Source organism: Amphiura filiformis, unplaced genomic scaffold (genome assembly GCF_039555335.1).
Source record: "Amphiura filiformis unplaced genomic scaffold, Afil_fr2py scaffold_48, whole genome shotgun sequence".
NCBI lineage: Eukaryota > Metazoa > Echinodermata > Ophiuroidea > Amphilepidida > Amphiuridae > Amphiura > Amphiura filiformis.
In genome coordinates this window covers 99387-115705 of record NW_027305512.1, presented here as the reverse complement: position 1 = coordinate 115705, position 16319 = coordinate 99387, and the positions used below count along the sequence as shown (strand labels likewise).

Sequence of the window (16319 nt, the reverse complement as noted above, 5' to 3'; positions counted from 1 at the left end):
ACATTTCCAAAATCTTCCACAGGGGTAGTGTGGAGTTTAAATGGAATAGCCCATTACAGACATTAATCATGACTTACCTGAAACAGGTTAAGCTCATAGTCATTTAGAATGCCATCGTTGTCTAGATCGCATATATTGAAGATTCTACATAGCGCCCTCTTGCATTCCGGTTTTAATTCTTTGTCCTCTGCCGAGTAAAGTGGACCTGTTGGATGCAGCACAGCTTTCTGGGCATAGAAAAACACCTCCGAGATATTCTTGAGATTTCTTGCTGAACACTGGGGAGATTAAGAAAATATAAAAAGAACTTTGCTGCTAGAGGGACTCAAACCCACGACCCTCTCTGTTCATAAAGCGATGCTGTAACCGCTGAGCTATAGCAACTCATGTGGCTAGGAAGTGAGTTATTTACCTATACCTCTACAGTATGGAGACTCATAATTGATTGAGGGTGCTAAAATTGTTGGCATCCCCGATAAATTAGCGCCCAAAGCACATGCGATGCCCCTCCACCCCACGAGGGGTGGGGGTGGACTATGTGTTCTGATTTGTCCATATCCCCTTCCTCTTTTATTTTCTAATACTTTTTTACATTTTCATATTTTTTTCTTCTCAGATTTTGGCTCCCTCCTCTTAGACTGTGGCCCCTGGACATGAGCCCACTCTTCTACTTCATGGGTTATAGATGGTCTGTATATAGCAATTTGGTATTCGGCAGTATGTGGAAATTGTGATGTGAAATTAATAAAAGCGCCCTCACCTCTACACAGGTCTCAATCTCGGCATAGTCATTCATTATAGGCACCACATTCTCTAGGCTGTTGGAGTCTCCTAGGTCGGATTTATTACCAACTAAGATGACAGGTGTGGTATGCTCAGCACCCAGAGTGTTACGTATTAATGGCAGCCAGTATTCCGTTATACTATCTATAGTTTCCTGTTTACTGATGGCGTATACAATGCAGATTACATCAGCCTACGAGAAAATGGTACAAAGATTATAGTTATTGGTTTACATCATTGGGTTAGTGCAAAGAGAAGTGATATAATAATCAGATTAACTACCATAGCTATAGGGTAAAACAATTTTTGAATATATCCCACTTCACTAGTACATTTGTATGTTCACACGCTGTGAACCATATCATGCTGATCACTCGCACCTGTAAGATTAGTATCTTTGAAAAGAACGGTATTGTATTCAATTTATGATTGCAGACATACACAGGGGATGAGTGCAACCTGCTTGTAGTGCAGCGCAATATATTCAAAAATTGTTTTCGCCTATTGCTAAGGTAGTTAATCCAATTATTACATCACTTTTACTGCAAATTGTATGCACACAGGTATGTGCCATTTGCATAATTGGGCTATTCTAGCTGAAATCCATACACCCCTATAGAATACAGGACCTGAATCTCCCACACAGGGTGTGTAGATTTCAAATGGTGTCACCCATTCATTTAACCCATTTGAAATTCACACTCAATGTGGAGAAAATTAAGGTCATGTCTTGGTATTTTCTATGCAGATAAAATCCACTGGAACTGAAAGGCGCTGTACAAACCGATAGGCATTTCATGAAGGTGTCCCCTTTGACAGTCGTGAGAAATAGGTTAAGTGCAATGGATGGAACGACCCGACCGAGAGAATTGCTTATGGGTCACCACAGATCAATTAGAGAATATCAACTTTTTTTCAAATGAGGTGCTGTGACATTTACATGGCAACTATTACAGGGTGTTTTTGAGAGAACTGTAGTCAGAAAAGTTCATTTGTGAGTACTTTAATGTCACAACAAAATAGTATACAAATATTGACTGCTTTATATTCGGGACATGGTTAAGATTATAGGCCCAAGGTGATTTAGATGACAATTATACAAAAGGCTGCCTTTTGAGACATGACAGTATACATGTATGAAGCAGAGGACGCTAATTCTTGTATAAACATACCCTTTCTATTTCTTCTAACAGAATTTCATCGCCTTGTTCCCTTGCTGAGAAAAAAAGGGAGAGAAAATATTAAAAAAACATTTCAGAGCCAACAAATTTAAAACTTGGTTAAAATTAAAATATCTGTGATATTTTGTTAGGATCTTTGCTTTAAAACTAAGTCGGTCTACTGACTTTCCTACCTAAACATTCTGAATGGACAATAAATGAACTGTAAATACTGATAATTCTCATCATAGAATAATATGGATACAGATGATTCACCAACAAGCTAAGTCCAACATCATTTGTTAATGATGGCCAATTGTTCATGAAGTGTGCACATGAAAATGCTATGAAAACTTGTATTGGCTTGTACCATCAAGACTGTACCGGTACTATACAATGTTAGCTTACTAAATTCAAATGCTTAAGGTAACTGACTTAAGGTAACTACACCCTTGCAGGAAAATCTTCCTTGTCAAATCAATCAGGTCTATTCATTTAAATCTTTAACTATAACAAAGAAAAATATTCCCCACCTACTTTAAGATAGTCTTATGGTTTTCTATATTTTTAGAAAATTTCCTAAATTATGGCAGTTTTTAATTTTATTTTAGCCCACAAGGAAGGTGCTTTGGTTACCGAAACTTTCAGGGGTGGTAAATAAGCTTAATACTTAAAAAGCTGGGCTTTGAGACGAACTACTGAATTTGGACAATATAGTGTTTCTAGATCAAATGAAGAAAAACACAAAATTTTACTTACTTGAAAAATCAACAATATGAGTTGGTACTTTCTCTGGTGTTACATCAGGTGGAATGGTAATTTCTTCAGCTCTAGCAGGAACCTGGAGGCAAAAATTGATTCCGAGTATGTTACTTCAACAATTCACTACCCCATTTAATTAGTGCAACAGCAGATTATTTATATGGTGAAAACAGTGCATTGTGGGTAGCAGCTTTACCGTTCATGTTCAGTTAATAGTAAAACAAAAGAGCTCAACAGATAAAAGGTAATTTATTACACCATGGATCAAGTTCATTTTTTTATCAACTGCCGTTGGTCTGTTTGCTCACAACATTGAGCTGAGCTGGCAACTTGTTTACCTCATCATCTGCCTCCGAGTCAGTAAAAAAATGTAATGTTAAAAATACACACCTCATCTTCAGGAAATTCATCACTGACCAGAGTCAATATCAGGGATGTCTTGCCCACAGAACCTGCAATCAGACACAAAGGAAGGAACATAAAATAGTGTGCTGGTCCAATCATAACACATCTAGTATTTTCAACCTCACATTGAAACCCAACATCTAAACATTTTTATTTTAAGTGTTGAGTTCAGGGCTGGGTTATGAAGGTTTGGAATATTTTTTCTGGGACATGAAAGCACATATCAAATTGCAATCTGAATACAAAGAAATGTCCTTCTGATATCAAATAATTTTGATTTTTTGAAATTTGCGATGTATTTTATGGCAAATGATTAAATAATTTATTTGTGGAAACTTTGATAGGCAGGCTATTATGTCACTGTTGTCACACCACCACTTCACCAGTTAGACAGGCCCGAGATTTTTTGTTAGGGGTGCTGATTTTGAAAAAGTGGACTTTTTTCCGGGAGGGGGGTAATTTTGTGAAAAGTGAACTTTTTTCCCTAAACTTGGACCCTTTTTTTTTTACCAACAAAGCTTTAAAAATCTGATTTTTCGGCTCACTATGCTAGCAAATTCTTAAATTTTGGGACTTCTTGTATACGTTGCAAATTACGGGGCGGGGGGTCGCACCCCCCCCCCCCACACACACACAATCTCCCCTCCTGACTTGGCTCTGCAGTTAGATTTGGACCTTCTTAAAACAAGGAGACTGTTCATATGTCAGTGTGCACTGAGCAAAGTTCCACAAATGTCAACTTTCCAAGCTGTAACATCCAGATCAGTCCAAGCCTTCATTCATATTTTACTTCCAGTCAGCAGCACTCCCTGCAGTTAGGGTTTTATACAGCCATCTGCAGTCCACCAGGTTCTCTAAGCATCTAGACTCACACATCTTGTACATATCCCACACTACTGGCACCTCTGCACCTGTGTTATGAGCAGCACATTTCTCCTTGGACAAGCATTGCTTAGTATACAGACTGGAGACTTTGAATCAAAGTTTGCAGGGCACATAGTGAAAATATCAGGAGCTACAATATGTGCTCTCCATAAATGACAGTCACAAATGACAGTATCCGTGCTTGTATTATCCAATATTTGAATGGGGATTGCGGACATGAGAACATCAATGGCTGTAATATTGCAACATATTTGCTAAGGTGCAGGGACTGACTTTTGAATAGAGCAAACCGTGCTATTGTGCTCCTTAAATCTGATATAGGAGAGTTGATTTTTAGCTCTCCTTAGTTGACCATTTTCTCCTTACATTCTATTGTAAATGCTCAAACAGGTCTCCTTGAAGGCTCCAGGAGAGCTATTTAATGCTCTCCTGCAAATTCCAAAAGACAGTCCCTGATGATGCCCACAATGTTTTAGAAATTTAGATTTTTACACAATAAAATGTAAAGTATATTAAATAAACTTACATACCATGCAAAAATCAATGTTTAAGGTGCGGTATTTGTGACAAAATCTGAGATTTTAGTAAAACGATGTGTCGTGTTGTTTTCGCATGTATACACTGTAAAAAGGAAATACTTTCTATTGCACAAACCACCTCATTTTAATGGTGGATTAGCTTTGTTATCCTGGAAATACGAGTAGCAAAACAAGGTACAAAAGTCCTCAGAGGGTCTTAGGCTACATGCACAGAGAGAAAAAACAACTCATCACACAGCCAATTTTGATACTACCCAATTAACTTTTATTTTGGCGGATATAGCTGAAGCAGTCAATGCACCACACTGATGCACACACATGTAGGAATATACAGAGATTTCCCATTGATGGGTAACAAAAAGGTGGGAATGGATTCTGGACATACTATTTGATGATTTGGATGGTGGATCCCACCTGGGCAACACACCTCCCAAATATTTCCCGGACAAGACCATTGAAACTAACAAAAAAGAATAGGTCCAGACCCTGATCCCCCTGAAAAACATGCCATACCCGGGCTGAGCACAAGGCTGCAAGATATCTTGCCAGCCCACCCCCACATCCGGAACGGGGTCTGCGCATAGACCTGGCCAGCTACCCCCAAACACCATTAGTCTGGAGACGACCCACCGAACCCTACAAAACTGGGTGGGTTGGGCGGGATTCTCAAACAAATTTGACAGATAGCAGTGTTAGCCGAAAAAGTGAATAAGGAGGAAAGAAAAACCCCAGCGAAAAAAAACAGACACTCGCTAACAAGAGATCCGATTGGTCCGTGCAGCCTGGCAAGGTCGTAAGGCAGCCAATCAAGAATGCTGAGGGAAAAACAAGCCCCGCTGCAGTTACTACCTCACAAGGGTGACATTACTGATATGGCTGGAGCTGGGGCAATTAATATTAACCGACTTACTCCCCGAACAGCAAGAAAAAATCCAGCCAAAACTAAACCAAACAGGGAGACCCCATGAGACCAAAAACGCTTTTGAATAGACAAGCTAAAAACTGCAGTTTATTCAACCCAAAGTAGCAAAACATGGTACAAAAGAGTACTTTTTCAACCCAAAGTAGTAAAACAATGTACAAAACGAGTACCGTACCGTTAAGTATTTTACCACCCAGCATTAACATATCAATTTAACAAGACAATGCTCCATACAAAAAGGCCTTAAGATCTTGAATTAGTATAGTAAAAAAATCAAATCTTGCAAAATGTTTGTTAAATGTTATTCACTTACTGTCTCCAAGTAAGAGGATACGAACATCTCTGTGCCCATACATAATTTGTTGCCGATGCTGAGACAAGAGCTAAGCGACTGTGTCAAATCACTGTAAAAGGAAACAAAAGACAATCATGATAACAATAGATTCCGGATTCTCGTTGTCTGACAGCACTACTCCCCATTCCAGAAAACCACTATTTTTTGGGGATTAAAAAAATATTATCAAGTTCTGCCAAATCAAACATAACTCAATCCTATTCATTCATTTAGTCCAAACTGGAGATAAAAGAAAAAGTTCACTATTTTACTAATTTCTTGAAAAAAGAGCCAAAAACATGCATATATTCAGCATGTTTTCTGACAATATAGAGCCACAAAAATCAAAGTCTAAGCATTCAAAATCTTGAGTATATGCAAAAATTTTGGTCTAATTTTCACTTTTTTGTGTTGTAAAAATTAAATGGTTGGTTAAAAGTAAGCCAGGGATTTTCGGGCGGGCTTGCAGGTACCTGCCGAGATTACATTACCCGGGCAGGAAATACCCTGCCCAGGTGTTCGAAATTCCAAAAATGGTTTTGTAGTGTCCCAGGACCTAGACTATGCCATAGTCCATTTTTGATCAATAAAAATACGTTATTAATCATGATGAACGCATTCAGTTGAACTCGAAATTATACTAATATTTATTACATCAAAATACTAGTATAAAATGGTTATGAAAAAGTTTATATAATTATATTTATGACAGTAAAAGTAAAATATACGTAGGCTTATATTGCTGAATGCAACATATCATAATGGCATAACTATAATGGCATTTCAATACTGAACAATTCTAATTTTAGAATCTGCCAGTTTATTACGAGTTAAAAATGGACTATGGACTTTCACTTTTAAGCAGAACTTTACCCAGGGACTTCGTTCTCTAAAACACACTGTCAATCATACTTGTTTATCAATCAAATCTAACCACAAGACTAAGCATGGTGGTACAGTACGCAGCTAGATGCGTATGTTCATCCACCAACTTTCAAGCGCCAGCACAAAAGCGCCGATTCCAAAGATAGATGTGTACCATGTATAGTTAAATGGTAATGGTAGTGTCGGGAGGATTTAAACAATAACGAGATCTGGGCGACCAATCACAAGTTAGATTCATATAAAGATGCATTACATCATGACCAATTTTAGTTAGGCCACTCTCCATAGAGTCCCGTGTTAAAAATGTTAACAGCAATCCAAAGTCAGTAGTCCACTTGGGAAGCTAACATACAGAGGGAGTACGGTGACTGAAAAGATGATCAGTTGTGAAAATCTATCAATTGTGCACACATTAATTAAATCGGAGTTTTAAGCTTAAATGCAATATCCAGAGTATGCACAATCATGACAATGGGCAAGTGGACTACGGAGTAGTCTACCCAGGATCTAGACCTAAATGTTAGGATCATTCATGGTTGACCTAAAAAAAAAAATAGAGTATGACATGAATACAAATTATCAATTGTCATATTTAAAAACACAAAACATCATGCAATTTTTTTTTTTAGGTCAACCATAAATGATCCTAGCGTCTAGGTCCAGGGATACTACAAAACCGAAAAAATATATATTTTTGTTTTGTTTTTTGCAATTTCGGAGACCGGTACCTGGTGACCCAAAAAAAAATACGGCGGGTACCCGGGCACAAAATTAACCGAAAATCACACCCCTAGTTATAAGAATGAAACATGTCTTTTCCAAAAATTAGAATGCATATTATTAAAACTGAAATTAGTCTTAGCACAAGTCTTTGGGCTTGATTGTCACAGCATACGAAAAACACCCTAAAATCGGATGTTTTTGGCCCTTATTTCCAAAAATTGGCAAAATATTAAAATTTAACTTATTGCTAGTTAAAACTAACAAAAGCATTAGGATATTCTATGTTTCATTTGGCAAAACAGGATAACATTTTTTTAATCCCAAAACTTTACTTTCTGTATTTTTCTGGAATAGGGAGTGTTAATTTTGTGTAGCAAAAAGTGCTATGCAGTATTTATTTTGTGTAGCAATTCCTAAATTTTGCATACCAATTTTATTTCTTATTTAAACTCTCTCCAAACTCATGCTAGTAGCTACATGAAACCAAGGCAAAAAATATTTGGCTGAAACTTTTGTTTTAGATAAAGATGTTTTTAAAGTCAAGTACGGTATTACACAACCTTTTTTAGCTTGGTAAATTGGTAGGTAATATTGCATTTAAGGTAGTATGAACGGCTAATCAAGCTTGCAGCAAAATAGCCACAATAGCAAATTGGAATTGTGTATTAATTTTAAACTTAGAACAAACTAAAGATAAGTCTTCACTCCACCTATTTTTAGAGTTTCATAAAAATTCTACCATTTCTTATGTATTTCTTAATTTTTTGAAAATTACCTAAATTTTTCCACATAATAATTTTTTTTGCCTACATGGAGTATGGTATGGTTTCCAAACTTTCAGGGATGGTGTATAAGCTTAATATCTAAATTCTCTCGCCAGCTTTTTTGGATAAAGTGTTTAATTTTTTAGAAAATTAATTTTTAAATTTTGGATTTTAGGGAATTTTAGAAACACCTATTACTTAAAATAGAAACACTTAATTAAAAAAAGCTGGCGAGAGAATTTTCTAAATTTGATTACCTTTCATATGACACCTTGTTTGTTGAAATTGGACCTGTAGTTAGCTCTAAAAAAATTCTAGAATTTAGGTAATTTAGTGTTTCTAGAAAAAGTCAAGAAAATTGAAAAAAGTACTAACATTACCATTTTATATCTCCTTTGTTAAGGCCAATATCTTGGAAAAAATTGCTGTCCTTTACTAAGTAGCATTTTTGCAATAAAATAAATTAAAAAACAGATTTAAGCATTGGGTATAAAGGAGAGAAAATCACATTTAAACAAATTACTTGTTTTCAAAAATTAAGCTGATTTGAAGAACTTGGCAACATGCCAAAAAACATGCCGTGTGCAAAGTCTATGGAGTTTTCCAATCACAAAAAATTACATAAGTCAAAAACGCTCTTTTGGAAAAAATTAAAAATTGGCAGTTGAGTTTTTCTCACCAATCTCCACATTCTGTATAATTTTCAAGCAAATCTGAGCATGACACCGTAGCCGAACAGGGACATGACCCAAAACATGAAAAATGCTCAGAATTTGAAAACTGCTATTGAAGTGTAACAGCTATAATGGTTGGTGGTGATCAAATCTGGTTCACAAAATGTCTGAATCCCTAAAATTTTGACTTGGACATATCTTATTTTATCAATACCAAGAGAGTTGAGGCTGTGTGACAACAACACAGGAATGAGAATGATCATCCATGAAAAAAACCTGAAAAGTTTGAAAAAGCCTGAAAAAGTGAGTGAAAAGAACACAGCCAAAAGCTAGTTCCAATTCTCTTGGTCGGGGCCACATCACATATTTTTATTTGCAGAGAGTCAAACCTGGCACAATTATATAGTGTGATAGCTTGTAATACACTCCAGAGTTCAGTGAATGCGAATGTTGTTTTCACTCCAGTGCTATTGTCAGTCGGTTCATGCCCGGATGTGACCGACAGAATAATTGGAACTCACGGCTCCGACCGTATGTGTTGTTGCGATTTAGTGTGCATTCATCACCATATTCACATGCATAGTCGTGGTCGTGGAGTGGACTTTTCGCTGCTCATAAAAATCACTCAAAAATCATCTTTTTAAATTTTCTTTGGACAAAAGCTGATGCGTAGAATAAGTTGAGCAATAACAGTATACGTATAACATCCCAAGCCTTTGGCAATGTATGGACCAAAGATTTTGTGCAGATAATTTTAGGCCTATATCAAAATGTATATTTTGGACGATTGTACAGCTATCGTTTCTACCCTATGACGTATGAAAGTATCTTGTTATCAAATTGTCAGCAAAAACTGGTCATCGCTAGCATTTTTGATGAAGAAAAATGAGAATATTCACGCCGGGACAGGCCGAAAATCTTACCTCAATCGTAAAATCCACCCGATGCATGTCATAAATAAGACATTAGATTCATTATTGTAGTGTCAGTGATTGTCTCCGTGTATTGTCCTTGCACCTGCAAGATGAGTTGTCAAGCTGAATTTATACTCCATCGCTGAAACACCACATGGAAATCACCTGCACGTGGCTGTTAAGAACTGAGCACGCTGATTGGTCCAAGTAGTTTTTTTAACCAATCAGGTTAGACGTACTTCGCTTTTCGTGGTCGGATCTACATTACCCATGAAGGCCGTCTCGTTCATTGATTGGCTTCACGGTCGGGATAAATGGTTAATATACAACCAATGAACCAATCACAAAACGGGTTATGGCGCCCGTTAGAAATTTTGCACACGGCACGTCTTGGTGCACTGCGGTGCCATGCTGCTTCGCTGTTTCTGTAAAAGAAGCGAGTGGTATAAAGTCGGCGTAACAGCTGTGATTTATGAAGCCTCAAACGTTCGAAATTTGTAGTTACTACATCTAGCCAAAAGCTAGACTACCCCGTTGTCCACTTGCCCATTGTACATACTTTGGATATTGAATTTAAGCTTAAAACTCCGATTTACGGTGCACAATTGATAGATTTTCACAACTGATCATCTTTTCAGTCACCGTACTCCCTCTGTTTGTTAGCTTCCCAAGTGGACTACTGACTTTGGATTGTGGTTTACATGCTTAACACGGCTGTCTATGTAGACTATGAGCTTCTATGGATGAGATTGTCTGATTCCTGGCCTACTAAAATTGGCCATGATGTAATGCATCTTTAAATGGATCTGGCATGTGATTGGTCACACAGTCACAGATCTCGTTATGGTTTTTACTCTGGGCACCTGCCATTACCATAAATAACTACATGGTACATAACCATGCGGCCTTTGTGTCGGCGGGAACATGAGCGCGTCTTGTACCATGGTTGTATTTCCAGGCTTTGTGCGTGCGGTTAAATTGGATGATAAACAAGTATGATTGACAGTGTTTGTGTTAGGGATCGCAGTTCCATTTAAAATTGAAAGTCCATAGTCTATTTTTAACTGGGACTTATATGCGATTAATAAATGACATTATGATGTTGCATTCAATAATATAAGCCTACATATACTTTACTTTTACTGTCACTAATATAATTATATAAACTTTTTCATAAAAATTTTATACTAGTATTTCGATGTAATAAATATCAGTATAATTTCGAGTTCAACTGAATGCTTTCATCATGATTAATAACATGTTTTATTTATCAAAAATCGACTATATGGCATCTTACGTCTTACGTCTATCCTTGTCGGTAGGAACTAGACTCGCTGAGTCTCATGGACGCCGTTCGTCCACTGAGACTCGTTTTTCCCATTTTGTGTGTGAATGTGATTTACACGCTTAAGACTTTGCGCCGCTGTGGCATTTTAAAAAATTTCTTTGAAATTTGGACGATGCATGTAAAACTGTACTCATATAAGAATCAGAAACTTAACTAGGATTCTTACCAAATTCTTGAAACGCAATATCATTTGGAATTTCGGCGAATAAAGATGATTTAAGAAGCCGCCTCTCTCCCCGTGTCCGACAAAAATGATCACGAATGAAAAATGACAAATTTCACTGCGCGTGCGCACAAAGGTTAATTTCGCTGATCCCACCTGTTCTTTTCAATGTCAATTTAACACACGATTCCCGCTGTTGTTTTGGTTCCAATAAAATAGCCTAAATCTTAAGGCCCCGATCTCAAAACAATAAACATGAAGGAACAAGCACAACCCGATGACCGTGCGTAAGCAGTTGAAGGACTGGTTGATTAAGTTACGTGAAAATACGTCATTGATCACCATCAAACGATAGTCTCTGCACAGCCAATTTTGCGCCGGTCCTAACGTTAAATGTCGTTCCTATTATAGGCACATACAGTGTGTGCGAGACTAACCTACCACCTGCCTCGACAAAAACAAATGAGACGAAGAACTGAGCAACCATTTTTGTCCTGAAAAAATGCTTCATCGTGACGATCTGAAACGCCAAAAAATTTTTTTTTACTACGCTGGATATTGTTCTGGAATCAAAGTACATGTAAGGATCAAATTTGAAGGTAAATAGGCCAAATATTGCAAGAAAATCTACTCACTAGGCGGCTAGGGACTGCGCATTGAGTACACGGCTATAGGGAAAACCAAAAATCTAGACTAGTAGGAACCTTCATCAGAAGTAACATCACCAACTTTGATAAGCGTGCTTGGGTGGACGCGCTGCATTACTATTTCAATTCTTAGTAGTACTCTAGCCAAAACTAAGCTAACTTGCTTTGGCTATAAAACTTTAGAACGTTATTATCATGAATTATGAAAAGAAATACTATCTTTAATTTAAACTTTATTCTTATTTTTATATTCATGCCAGTTATTTTTTATGTATTTTCACGAAAAGGGCAGGAAAGTGCTGAATTTTCAGCTAAATTTAAAGCGTGTACTGACGACGAGTTCTACGTGCCCGACGCTGAATTTATACTTGTATTTAATACTTCATGGCTGCAGAATTCAACAGACTTACGGATATTAGGCAATTTCCTGATGCTTATATTGTGCTTATTTAACAGTTTGCACTAAATTGCAACTGCTGTATACGTAAATACATACCTCTTCTTTAGATTTTACTTGCTAATTTTTACATCTATATGTATTCAATTGTTATAGCAAGTAATTTCGGGACCGAAATGATCAACTACCTCCGTGACCTCATACATACTCATTATCAGACAGTTGTAGAATTTTATACATTCGCGAATTTATCCTATTTTGACGTGTTGTCACATGTGTGCATGTGAAAGAGTCTAAACTTTACGAGTTGCCAATTTATTTATTCATCCAGTTACCCAAGTTTACATTGCACTAAATTATTGGTAAGAAAATCCAACAAGTTTGGGAACATGGCACTTCCAGTTGGCCCCCTGGCTACGGCCCGTAGCCTGGGGGGGCACTCCATATAGGCCTATTACCTACGTCATGTGCCCATGAAAAGACCCCGGTAATTTTGGCAAATCCTACACCCAATGACCCCGTTTTTTCAATAGCCTACACTGAATGGCCCCTTTTTTGAACACTAGTCCTCAAAATTGAAATTTCGACGCGCTTCGCCCGCATTTTGAAAAAAAAACAACAACGAGTTTTGTCTATTTTGTACATTAAAATCGGGTAAAGAGCTATTTTTGATTGTTAATGATATGAAATTTTGGGCGCTCCCATCCCAGTACAAAATCACCCCATGCATTTTTGACATTGCCAACACCGACTAATGACCCCCTTTTTTCTGAAAATTTCTGATAGATCCTTTATTTTCGTACGCTGGTGGGCACAAGTACTTCACTTTCATATTCGAATTGAGATGGGGGATGTTGAAGAATTTTTTTGGCAAGCCAAGAACTCAGGGAGGGGGGAGGGGGCGGGGAAGCAATATTTGATAGGGATGGTCCTTGTCTTACATTCTCTCGTATCTGAAATAGTAAAAACATGGTGTAGAAAGAAGATGATGAAATCAAAGTAAGTGGATGCACTTTTCTCTTGTCTTAAAAGCAACATTATAATGTACCATTCATGATCTCAATCATTGTGGGATTTTATGTGACAATTAGAAAAGTCAAGATTGATTATTATGGTCAGATGACATTTCACATGACATGCATATACGTGATCACTCCTTGAGTCTTGTATAGGCAGTGATATTTTCAAGTTCCTGTTCATTAGCATTGGGAATCATATGAGATAATAGCTTTTCCATTGTTATTATGACTTCATGTTGAGCCATGCAGGCTTATGTTCTAAATCCAGACACAGCACGACTACCTGTCTGAATGCAATATGGGCATGATGATGGATTCAACTTGGCAACAAACCCATTATTTTTGAGTTAAAAATGCATGAGATGTTTTCCCCGGGATGTTTTCATCTCAGCACTCTGCTTCACTTACTCACTAGGTAGTGATATACAAATTTTCTCATGTGGGATTGCACGTACAGGTACTATCTGTGATATTATCGCTTTGTGGTTTAGTGGCTTGGGTTTATATGTTCCAGGCTTTTGAGTTTAAAAAATTGAGGAGTGTGATAAATAGCACTCCTCAAAATTGGGAGGAGTGTTATTTTGTGAATGAAGAGTGTGATTACAATTAAATGTGATACACGTAAGCTTAAAAGATTAAGGAGTGCTTTAAATTGCACTCCTTATGATCATTTTTAAGGAGTGTGGAGGAGTGTGATAGAACTCATAAGAGATCAAATTTACACCCCCTCCCACACACACACCCTGCAGGGGCGGATTTAGAGGGGGGCGCACCCGGCGCGCGCCCCCTCTATTTTTTGCAAAGCGGCGCCCGACTTAATGCATTTTTGCAGAGCGGCGCCTGACTTTGTGTGGGCGCCGAGCCGCCGCGGCAGCGACGGTGGCTCGGCGCCCCCTCTATTGAAAATTCCTGGATCCGCCCCTGCCCTGACCAACGGACATGTGCATGACTCCTGATGCCATGAGGTCTCTTCCTTTGGACATAAAAATGATGTCAATGCATTTTGATGTGACAACAGGTGTATCATGTTAGCTTGCCAATTAACCATTAATTAGTGCATTATGTTTCAGGCACTGTTTCACCAGGCTTTATAATGCATGATGATGATATATCTGCATTAATTTAGTGTCAACCTGATATCTACATGAAAGACAATTTATTTGGAGATGATATAAAGTCTGCAAAAAAAGTAACGCAACTGTTATAAATATGCCTATAGCTTCAGAACTAATAATTGTTTTCACAATATTTCAAAATAGAAAAAAAAGGGTGATTTATTTACGCTCATTTTGATACCCCATTTGTCAAATATCGTGGGGGGGGGGGGGCAAGCAATAATATGTTAGGCTTGTCCATTTTATTTTTTTGTTTCTTAATTGTACTCAGTCCAAATACATACGGTGTTCCAGTTACCCCAACAAATTGGGGGTAAATGGAACAATAGGAACAAGGGGCATTACTTGCAGGGACAGGGAGGTAAATAACATGTTAACGGGGTGGGCATTTGCCCATCCAGTAAATTATTTTGCCCACCCAGTAAATTAAACTTGCCCATTGCCCAAAAAGTGCCCACCAGTAAATTATTTTGCCCACAAAAATTGGGCACCATATAATAATTACCATCTAATTTTACTGTTTTTTTCCTACGTAGGAGTAAATGGTGAGTGATAATTGGTATAAGATTTCTAAATACCCAAAGTGAAATATAATATGGAATATCATTTTTCTTAAAAGTTTAGGGGGAGGGTAATGTCCACTTTTTACATCAAAGCCCAATTGTACGCAAAAACAGGTCTACATTTCCGAAAATCCAAACGCGTGGATGCCATTAATTATCGCTGCCCACCTAGTTAATTATTTTCCATTATTTGAGGGCAAAAATAAATTCAATTGCCCACCCAGTAAATTATCCTTATTTACCTCCCTGTGCAGGGAGCCTACATTCATAGCTATATTTACATTGAAAAGACATCGGGATAATATTTTGTGACTTAACAAAAAATAAGAACAATAATTTGTTTTCATGATTTTTATAAACATAGTAAAATACCACGTAAAATGCACCCTCTCTTGGTACATATAACAGAAAAAATGGTTTTCAGATTTTATCAAATCAATAGGGCTCCTAATCTACCATGAATTAGTTATTTGTAGTATATTATAATTTCATAATCCTGACAATTTAAAACAAATAAGCAATATTATTAACTTTAAAAAGTCGCTCAAGGAGCACATTTTACAAACCTAACTAGTCTATCCTGTTTATAGTCTCATGTGTTTTAATCTTTTAAATATTTTATGGTATTACTCTGTATATATTATGTAGTTTGTAATTTTATAATATTCATTTGGTATCTTGTATTATTGGTGCAATGACTTTCTAAGTGTATTTTACATTTATTTCCTTGTAAATCATTTGTTTATGTTTTATTGTATCGAGGGCCCCTGTGGAAAGCAGTGTGAATCAGTTTTAAATTGTTCTACATTATGCACTGATCAGGGTTTACCCTCGTTAGATGTCATTAAATAGATAAATAAATAAATAATATTTACACCGATTAGCAAAAATAAAATAAAAGTATGTTATCATATATTTCCATTTACCTCAGCAGGTGGATCTGTTGTAGGGTAAATGGAACACCAGACCAATTAATTAGCTAATTAGCATATTAATTTGCATATTTTTTTAAACATTTATGTTATTGTAGATAACAAACATATTGGCAATATTGTATGACAACTCTCTGCACAGTATTCAAATAAAGTGGGTAATGGTGAACAGGGTTTTCTTTAAGCATTTTGCTGAAGGGGTATTTTCAAAATTTTGTGACCCTTTCAATTGTGAATTTTTCCTCTGAAGAAGTCAAAAACATTGCTCAATTTTTATAATATTATTTTGTGAAGACATTTTTAACAATATGTGTGTTTTTGGAGCTATAGCCTAGGCGTAGATCCGAAGGGGCTGGACGGGGGGGGGGGATATCCCCCAATATTT

At 37.0% G+C, this 16319-nt stretch overlaps 1 protein-coding gene across 1 annotated transcript in view; it reads right to left on the bottom strand.

The window, feature by feature from the left end:
- LOC140144299 (mitochondrial Rho GTPase 1-A-like) overlaps positions 1-12578 on the bottom strand; it is a 45556-nt gene extending 32978 nt beyond the window's left edge. The window contains 7 exon segments of the mRNA XM_072166123.1: positions 78-278; positions 761-976; positions 1956-1999; positions 2703-2784; positions 3096-3157; positions 5770-5860; positions 12405-12578. Of these exon segments, the coding sequence (XP_072022224.1) occupies positions 78-278; positions 761-976; positions 1956-1999; positions 2703-2784; positions 3096-3157; positions 5770-5812 (648 nt within the window). The 5' untranslated portion in view covers positions 5813-5860; positions 12405-12578.
- Between the last annotated feature and the right edge of the window lie 3741 nt (positions 12579-16319).